Source organism: Gavialis gangeticus, unplaced genomic scaffold (assembly GCF_001723915.1).
Source record: "Gavialis gangeticus isolate Ggan-Ray unplaced genomic scaffold, GavGan_comp1, whole genome shotgun sequence".
Classification (NCBI taxonomy): Eukaryota; Metazoa; Chordata; order Crocodylia; family Gavialidae; genus Gavialis; species Gavialis gangeticus.
Window position 1 is genome coordinate 17,558,924 of NW_017729034.1, and position 8,023 is coordinate 17,566,946.

At 45.8% G+C, this 8,023-nt stretch overlaps 2 protein-coding genes across 3 annotated transcripts in view; one reads left to right on the forward strand and one right to left on the reverse strand.

The window, feature by feature from the left end:
• The window catches only part of MLF2 (myeloid leukemia factor 2), a 7,157-nt gene extending 2,683 nt beyond the window's left edge, over positions 1 to 4,474 (forward strand). The window contains exons 2-8 of one of the 2 annotated variants that reach the window (XM_019527399.1): positions 84 to 210; positions 628 to 663; positions 1,708 to 1,761; positions 2,216 to 2,341; positions 2,675 to 2,834; positions 2,923 to 3,162; positions 3,887 to 4,474. In XM_019527399.1, the coding sequence (XP_019382944.1) occupies positions 84 to 210; positions 628 to 663; positions 1,708 to 1,761; positions 2,216 to 2,341; positions 2,675 to 2,834; positions 2,923 to 3,101 (682 nt within the window). In that variant the 3' untranslated portion in view covers positions 3,102 to 3,162; positions 3,887 to 4,474. The remainder of the gene's footprint in view (positions 1 to 83; positions 211 to 627; positions 664 to 1,707; positions 1,762 to 2,215; positions 2,342 to 2,674; positions 2,835 to 2,922; positions 3,163 to 3,886) is intronic. The other variant, XM_019527400.1, reaches the window with a different exon arrangement.
• On the reverse strand, positions 3,887 to 7,738 carry LOC109304204 (transcription factor HES-4-A-like). The gene is made up of 4 exons (XM_019526683.1): positions 7,682 to 7,738; positions 6,732 to 6,854; positions 6,406 to 6,487; positions 3,887 to 5,974 (listed from the first exon to the last, which is right to left on the reverse strand). The coding sequence occupies exons 1-4, from the start codon at positions 7,736 to 7,738 to the stop codon at positions 5,532 to 5,534; spliced, it is 705 nt and encodes a 234-aa protein (XP_019382228.1). The 3' UTR covers positions 3,887 to 5,531.
• Between the last annotated feature and the right edge of the window lie 285 nt (positions 7,739 to 8,023).

Sequence of the window (8,023 nt, forward strand, 5' to 3'; positions counted from 1 at the left end):
GACCGGGCCTGGGGCATGATGGATCTTCTGGAGCTCTGCTGGCTCATGTCTCCTCTTCACCAGCCTTTCTTCCCCTCCTGCAGGGACCCTTTTGCCATCCACCGCCAGCACATGAACCGCATGCTCTCTGGCAGCTTTGGATTCAGCCCGTTCCTCAGCATCACTGATGGGACCATGCCTGGGGCGCGCCAGGCCAGCCGCAGAATGCAGGTAAAAGGATACCGGCTGCCATTGTGCTCCCCTCCCCTCCCTACTTCGCAAGCCTTGCTTCTAGTTAGGGTGGGCCACTCTTCTTTTGTGAATGAGGAGAGGGGAAAAAGACCCCCGGACTGGAAGCACTGCACCCCTTCACTGGAAAGCTCTGTTACATGGCCTCTGCGTTTGGGGGGGGCATGGTTGCCCAGAGTCTAAGTTGCCAGAAGAAATTTAGAAGTGCAACTTCTCTCCTCTGTTCTCCGTAGAACAGAGCTGTTTTTTGCGGGGAGACATACAGGAGTTGGTGTGGCAGGTTCTCTCAAACCCTGGGCAGCTGCTATGTCTCCTGCTCTGCTTTCTGTGAAGGAGATAATCCTGGAATTGAATGCTGAGGAATCACTTCTCATCTTGTTTCTCTATTGCCCCCTGTAGGCAGGAGCCATCTCACCCTTTGGGATGCTGGGAATGGTAAGTCTTCAATTTCCCTGTGCAGCTTGGGGCCCCTCCCCAGACTGCAGCATGCAGACTCTGTTCCCCAGCGTACAAGGTGCAAATTAAGGGGGGGAGGGGAGGTTGGACCCCCCATAAGAGACGAGAGCCCCCTGTAAGACTTGAAAATCATAACCTAGAGGGGTGTCTCTGATCGGATTTCTCCTTCACTTAGGTGGACTTGTTAATCAAGGAACCGGTTTAACTTTTTTTGCAGACACCCCCCCCCCCCAAGAGCCAAAGTATAATTCAAACCCTGCCAGCACGTAGCTTTATCCTGAAGTTGTACAGCCAGCAGAACTAAAAAGCAGCTACCTCTAAGTGAGGCTACCAGCTATCCAGTTGCAGTGATCACAGGAAGGACAAAAGACACCAGAGTCTTGCTTGGGGGAAGGCCTTTATTGGATGAGGGCCAGTGAGTCAGGAACTGAAGTAGGATCCAGAATTAGTTCCTCTCTGTGCCTCTTCTTCACCTTCTACCCTTTGTTTGTCTATTCTGTTCTGGCTTACAGGCTTTTTGGAGTAGAGAATGTGTCTTCGTAAATGTTTATACTTGTAATATGGCCCTAATCTCAGCCATGACTCTGCTGAGATACAGTACCACAAACAATAATAAATAGAAGTGGTATACTGATGTCCAGAAAGAGAAGACATGACCTTTGGAATTAGGATCTTGAGTGAGAATCACAGGTACAGTGCACTACATGAAGTTCAGAGTAGGGCTGTTTGTTAGGTTCCAAGGACAGGTGCCAAATCTGAATTGGGAATTGTAATCATGCAATGAAATGACCTGGACATTGTTAAAGAGGAACAACAGAAATTTTTGCTCACAGTGGGCAGTGGCTGTCACAAAAATCAACAAAGTTTTAGCATACATTGCTGTTGGGGTGGGAAGAAAGCCCTAGTTTAGAGTAGTCATTTCTGTGCATCTTACTCGGTTCATTCTTCTCTTCTTCCCCCTTGCCCTTCTGACCTGACTCTGTTCCTCCTTCCTACCTTCTCTCTACCCATTCCCTTCCTCAGGCAGGTGGTTTCATGGACATGTTCGGAATGATGAACGACATGATTGGGAACATGGTAAGAACCTTCTCTGAAACTTCTCTTGCATTAACAAGCACACACTGACATCACTTCTGCCATCCAGTGTCTCCTATTTTCCACCTCTCCCACCAGGGCTATTGCTGCTTCTATGACATTACCCCTACCTGAGCTGTAAATATGGCCTCGGCTACAACTTGGAACAATGTAGGGAGTAACCTTCTTTTTGCAGAGCAGAGGCAGAAATAGAAAGGTGGCATGGGGTGTGCCTTTCTTCTAGGGGGCAGAAGAAAGGGGGGGATCAAAGGGGGATGCAGAGAGAGAGGATGGCCCCCTCCTTTCAGAAAAACAAAGTTGACTTTAATGGGAGGATGTATTTGCCATGGGGTGGGCTCTCTCAGCATTATTTTGACCCCAGTAGACAAACCTGGGAAAAGCTGATATTTTTCATGTCTCTTGGTCTCTTTCCTTCTCCTTTCTCCACCTTTTACAGGAACATATGACAAGTGGTGCCAACTGTCAGACATTTACCTCCTCAACAGTTATCTCCTATTCCAACCTGGGTGATGGCCCCAAAGTCTATCAGGAGACCTCAGAGATGCGTTCTGCACCTGGTGGGGTGAGGAGACTTGTCTTTTCATACCTAATACCAGGCAGGGCACCAGGCAGGTCACTGCTTGACCCCGGCTGCCCGCAGCACTTCTTCACAGGCTTTGATTCATAGTTCTCAAAAGGCCATGACTCAGTGAGTTGTGTCCCAGGCCATGTGAGGAGTTTGTTTCTCCCTTGTTGACATGTCTGCCATTCTCAAAGCAGTAGAAAGAAGCTTGGTGGCGGTTGGGGAGGGGGGCACACATCTAGGATGCCGCATGGAGGAATTGGAGGCTGCTAGAGGAGACTGGGAGGGTGAGGTGAGGTGAGGGTTTAATTCTGCACTGCTCTCCACCCTCAGATCCGTGAGACGAGACGAACTGTGCGGGACTCGGACAGTGGCCTAGAGCAAATGTCAATTGGGCACCACATTGGGGAGCGAGCACACATCATGCAGCGCTCAAGGAATCATCGTACAGGGGACCAGGAGGAGAGGCAAGACTACATAAACATGGATGAGAGTGAGTGCTGTCTATGCCCTGCTCACTAGACCTCCACATCCCAACTTGCCCTCCAATCTGAGTCAGCTGTTTCTCTTCCTCAATGTAGATGATGCAGCTGCATTTAATGATGAATGGAGACGAGAGACATCCCGGTACCGGCCACAACGAGGGCTAGATTATCGACGTCATGAAGGCAGCAGTGGCCGCCGAACTGAAGGAACACGTCTTGCTATCCAAGGTCCTGAGGATTCTCCATCCAGACAGTCCCGTCGGTATGACTGGTGAATCCAGAGCAGACTGTGTGGGGGTGCAGTATGATCACCCCCACATCTACCTATGCTTTCTTGTAAGTTTTATCTTTTTTCTCTGCCCACTGTGATTATCTTATCCCCTTGAATCTCATTTTCACAATCCCAAACAGGGGTGCTTTGAGGTGAGGGTTAAACAGAGAAGGGGAGCATACTCTAAGGACCAGTAATGGGCTCCTTCTCCCTTCCCTCTGCCATTTTTGCATCCTATTTTTGCTAATCTCAAAATTGGGTATATGGTTCCAAACTGCATGGGGATTGGTGAGATGACCCCATGTTTGGGGAAGAGTTTTGTGCGGACTATTAAGACGAAAAGGGAGGGAGACTGACAAAGATGCCCCCCCCCCGAAGCTCTTTCATGTGTGCCTCAGAATGGGTGGGATTTGTGGTCTTCCCCTAGTGTTGTTCAACATGCAGCTGCAGATTTAAACAGTTCACGGCAATGGAGAAGCAGGTTTTAGGAAGCTGAGTAGCTAGTGTTTGCAGATGCCACTCCATTAAATTTGGGAGATTTATCTATAGGACCTGCACCTATTTTTATAAATGAACTGGATTTTGTGAGAGTTTGGGTTTCAAGGTGCTGGTTTCTGCCCTCCTTCCAGTGGTCCAAAGAGGGTCTGCTGGGGTCTGGTTTAGAACTTGGCATGATTCATAAATTTGAATTTTAAATTGCAATGTTTTTGGTTGGTTGGGTTTCTGTTTGTGCTCTCCCTTTTCATACACCTCTAATTTGTGCTTTCTCTCTTCTGCCACCTTCCTCAGGTACAGACAGTGAAACTGATGAAGCCCCTTCAAAGCACCGCTTGGACCCTTTTTGAATTTAATATTAAACTCCCCCATCCTCTTAAGAATTGAATAAAGCAACTAACCCTCTGCACTAGTCTCTTTGCCCAGTAGGGGTGTTGCTAGAGGCATGGGGATGTTGATGTTGTACAGTGGACACGTTTATAACCCTGCCTCAATTTCTCCTTTACTTTCTTCCAGTCTCCCTTTTGGCTCTATTACTTCTGCCAGTATTGGTGGGCACAAAGGGCCAGTACCATGGGTTTTTTTCATCCCGTCCAGTTCTTCTGTGCCTGGCTTTGGCTGGTTCTGGAACTGAAATGATTGTGAAGAAATTATCCTGGGTTCCCTGTTAGTCCCCTTAGTGAGAGGAAAGCCCACTTCCTCTGTTACTCCCTGTTAAAGTATGGGGAGGGTGAAAGGATGTGCATATGGGAGGTAGAGCAGAACAAGAGCTGGACCAGTTTGTAACCCCTTGAACCCTCCTTCCAATCAATTCCCTCACTTTTTTTAATTTCTGAAACTTGTAACTAGATGTCTACTGAATAAAGGAACAAAAGCTCTAAAGAAAATGGAGTTGGGTCATTTTTTTTGGCTTCTTTAATCTGTCCTGAGGGAACTGATTTGCCTGCTGCAGATCTGTTGCCCTAACAACCCTCTTCCCTCCAATAATACCTCCCTTCACTTCCTTGGCAAATAGATCTGAGAGAGAACCTTATGGATTTCTTTTGTTTTCCAACTCCCTTTCCTCCTAGTGCTAATTCAGAAACAATTCTCAATGACAAAATATAAATGTTTTAGGTGTTTTTGTTTTTAAAAAACCCCCGCCCTTTTGCACTGCTGTACTTTCATATGTAAATGAATACATTTGGCTGGTCTTTATTATGGGTTTGCTATGATCAACTGAGGAATCCTGTGGGGTACCTACATATCACAGGGGAAAAACTTCAGTTAATTTCCAACCATTTTTCTGCATCTGGGGATGGTGATATTGAGACTAGCTATCTTCCTCACATAATGAAAGGGCTGAGTTGAATTATAAAAAGTAGCACACCTAGGGACAAAGGCTGGAAGGGACCTCCTGGGATGTTAAGTCCAGTCCTTGTTATTGTAGCTGCTGGGTCAGAGGATTCTTTCATAAATTTCCTTGGCACAGACTAAAGGCAGTAATACTTCAGGTTTTGCTGCTGCAGGATCTTACTGAAACTGTTCAATATTTTCATGCTATTAAGCAATATCAGCGCTATGCTGACAGGGACTAAGCACTGGCCAAACGATAGCAGTCAGTGCATCACCTCAAAGCCTAGGGCTATGAAGTTCCTGTCCACTGAGTGCCCTGCTATGTGCTGGCTGTGGAAGGCAGGAAGACCCAGCCAATTGTTCATTAGATGCTGTCCTGTTCTAGAACATCTGTGGGAACAGCCAGTTGCAGCAGACCCTTACTATGTACCAACTTTCCATTAGTGGTAATAAGGTGCAGAACTGAGAGCAGGTATTCACAGTGCCCCAGATATGGTTGATTGGGGTAGATCCTCGTTTGCTGGAGAAGGTAGCTGCATGCACCCTCGCTTTCCATTCTGGTTTAATAAGTAGATCTGATGGGGACAGTCTTCCAGGTTGCGGTTCACCAAGGTCTCCACATCTGCGGTGTGGCAGGGGCGTTTGTAAGAGTCCGGGAGAGTGATGGAGGAAGGGGCAGCTGTGACCCCAAAGCAGGACTTTGAGACATCTGTCCCCTGGGGCGGGATTGGGTTTCTAGAGCTGGCAAGGTCATAGTGGTTCCAGGAGGCAGCAAGGCAGGAGCAGTTACACGAAGGAAGGCTGAGGATTGGCGTAGATGTGGCTTAGTGGAAGGCAAATTAGCCTCCTGGGGCTGCCAGATTTTGGGAGACTGGTCTGGGGCAACAGTGGATCTGACCTTGGATGCATCCTCCAGCTGACGCAAGATCTGAGACCTTATGTTTTGATTCAGTGAAGAGCCAACCGAGCTTAAGAAGTTGCTGACAGCACTGAGGCAATGGCAGTAACCAGCAGCAAAATCTTGGCCATCCTTGGAAGCAGCTATGTCTGAGAAGAGAAAGGGAAGAAAGCATCAGTATAAGGAAGAACTATGAAACTCCTTAGCTCCCCTTTCTAAGTAAGGGCCTCATCTCTGCTCCCATGCTTCCATGTGTTACCAATTCAAATACCTTCTGCTCAGGGATAGAACGCCTACAGGAAATGGGCAGAAAGGCAGTGGCAGCAGCTTTACACAGGCATAACTGGTCGTAATGGAGTTACTAGCATACACCTGAGCTAAAGAGTGGGGATCTGGGTCCTCTCTATGTGTGTCTATCTGGTAGTAAACCAAGTTCTGTCTGGATTCAACTTGTGGTTGACCATTCCCTAACCCAGTTATGAGGCTCAGACCCTCAAGATGTTAGGCAAGCTCTCTCTCTCTAGGCCCCTGCCCCATGGCCTGAGGTAGGAGAGCATTAGGACCCATAAAAATAATGTACCTGGTTTCTTCAGTCTCTGTAGCTGTTGTACAGTCATCTCCAGGATCTCTGCCTTCTCCAGCCGTGACAGGGCTCTAGCATCCTGGGGAAATGGATCAAAAAGGCAGAGGGGTCAATTAGAAAATTATCCTATACCATGCAGACAGAAGGAGAAAAGCAGAGACTAGTGAGTTTCAGGAAGACAGTGTTGATCTCCTCCATGCCTTGGTAGTTTTCAAGTGTCCCAACGGGTTGTCTCCAATTCTAACAGTTTTGAGATACTGACAAAGAAGGTGAAATATTATTACTTTTTAGCCTCCCTTTCCCAGCCTAATGGCTGATTTCACCTGTTTCTCTGGATTCTGCTGAAGGAGTCTTCTCAACTGCTCCAGGCTGGCATTGATCCGAGCACGGCGACGCTTCTCAACCAAGGGCTTGATGGACTGTGGGAAAATTAAACGAGGTAAAGGCTAGAAAGAAAGAGAGGCTAATTTTATCCCTAAATGGCAACTGGAAGAATTAAACCTAATGTAATTTGCAGTTTTGCTAGGTCAATGCCTGTCTGTATGATGACAGTCATTTTGGATAAATTACAATCAAAACAGGATACTAAATTTATTGAAGTTACAGTTGAATTAAAATTAGGATAGCCTTAATCCAAAATAAGAGCATCCATACACAGAATTGCACAAAAATAACAAATATGTGAATTACAACAAATTTAATTATTCCTGTTCCAGGGTGTGTGGGCAAAACCAAGAAGACTCAAAGTTCAATTGTTAAACATACAAAGGTATACACACAGGAATTTACACTGGTTTCATCCAACTAATTCAATCCAAGGAGCCCAATCCAATTTTTGTGTTTAGATTAAGACAGAGACTATTGAAAATTGTCTTGATTTTTATTCCTGCCTTTGTAAGGTGAATACCCACACAGATAAGAATGCTCAACATTGTGCACCATCAAAGATGGGCTGAGAAAAGTCCTGATCCACATTTCTGAGCAAAATCAGGAAAAATCAAGTTTGATGTTCCTAAGATTTCTAAGGTGAAAATCAATCACATTTAAAAAAAATCTTTATTTTGGGGGCAAAGTTAGTCCTCCCAGACCACCTTAATCTATCAAAAAACAAGTACAAATGGGAACACCTATTTTACACTTCCTTGTCTGTTACTTTGAAACAGGGCTTCTGATGGTGCTACAGTGATCTGCTTCACTGGCTTTTCTGCTCCTTGCAAAAGAAATAGGTCTGCAAGATAGATTGGAATGAGAAGAAAATGGATGCTTGGCATACAGATGTTAGGAAATCATTGCAAGCAGCATAGAGGAAGGGCGAGTACAAGATGAACATGCTGGCAGATTGAGATGGGCAAAATAATTGAAGACGAGCAAAGCAAATTCACTATGTGCATTGGAAAACTGGGGAAGCTGATAGCAATGTGTAGATAATAATTAGGAAATGTAGACAACTGATGAGGGAGCTATATATATTGAAAAAATTATGGCTAGCAGAGTTAATGATAATAGGAATGTTTAAAGATATCTGGAACAAATTAAATTCTAGCTCATAGTTCAAGTGAGTATGGTAGGGTGATGCAGAAAAGATAAAAAGATTCAATACATACTTGTTGTATCT

What these genes read in the sequence shown, in the direction of transcription:
- LOC109304204 (XM_019526683.1), bottom strand. Translation starts at nt 7,738, where the DNA reads ATGTTCATCTTGTACTCGCCCTTCCTCTATGCTGCTTGCAATGATTTC. An exon ending in GCAATGATTTCCTAACATCT is followed by an intron (nt 6,855 to 7,681) that starts GTATGCCAAGCA and finishes CTTTCTTTCTAG; the next exon opens with CCTTTACCTCGTTTAATTTT. An exon ending in ACAGAGACTGAAGAAACCAG is followed by an intron (nt 5,975 to 6,405) that starts GTACATTATTTT and finishes TTCTCTTCTCAG; the next exon opens with ACATAGCTGCTTCCAAGGAT.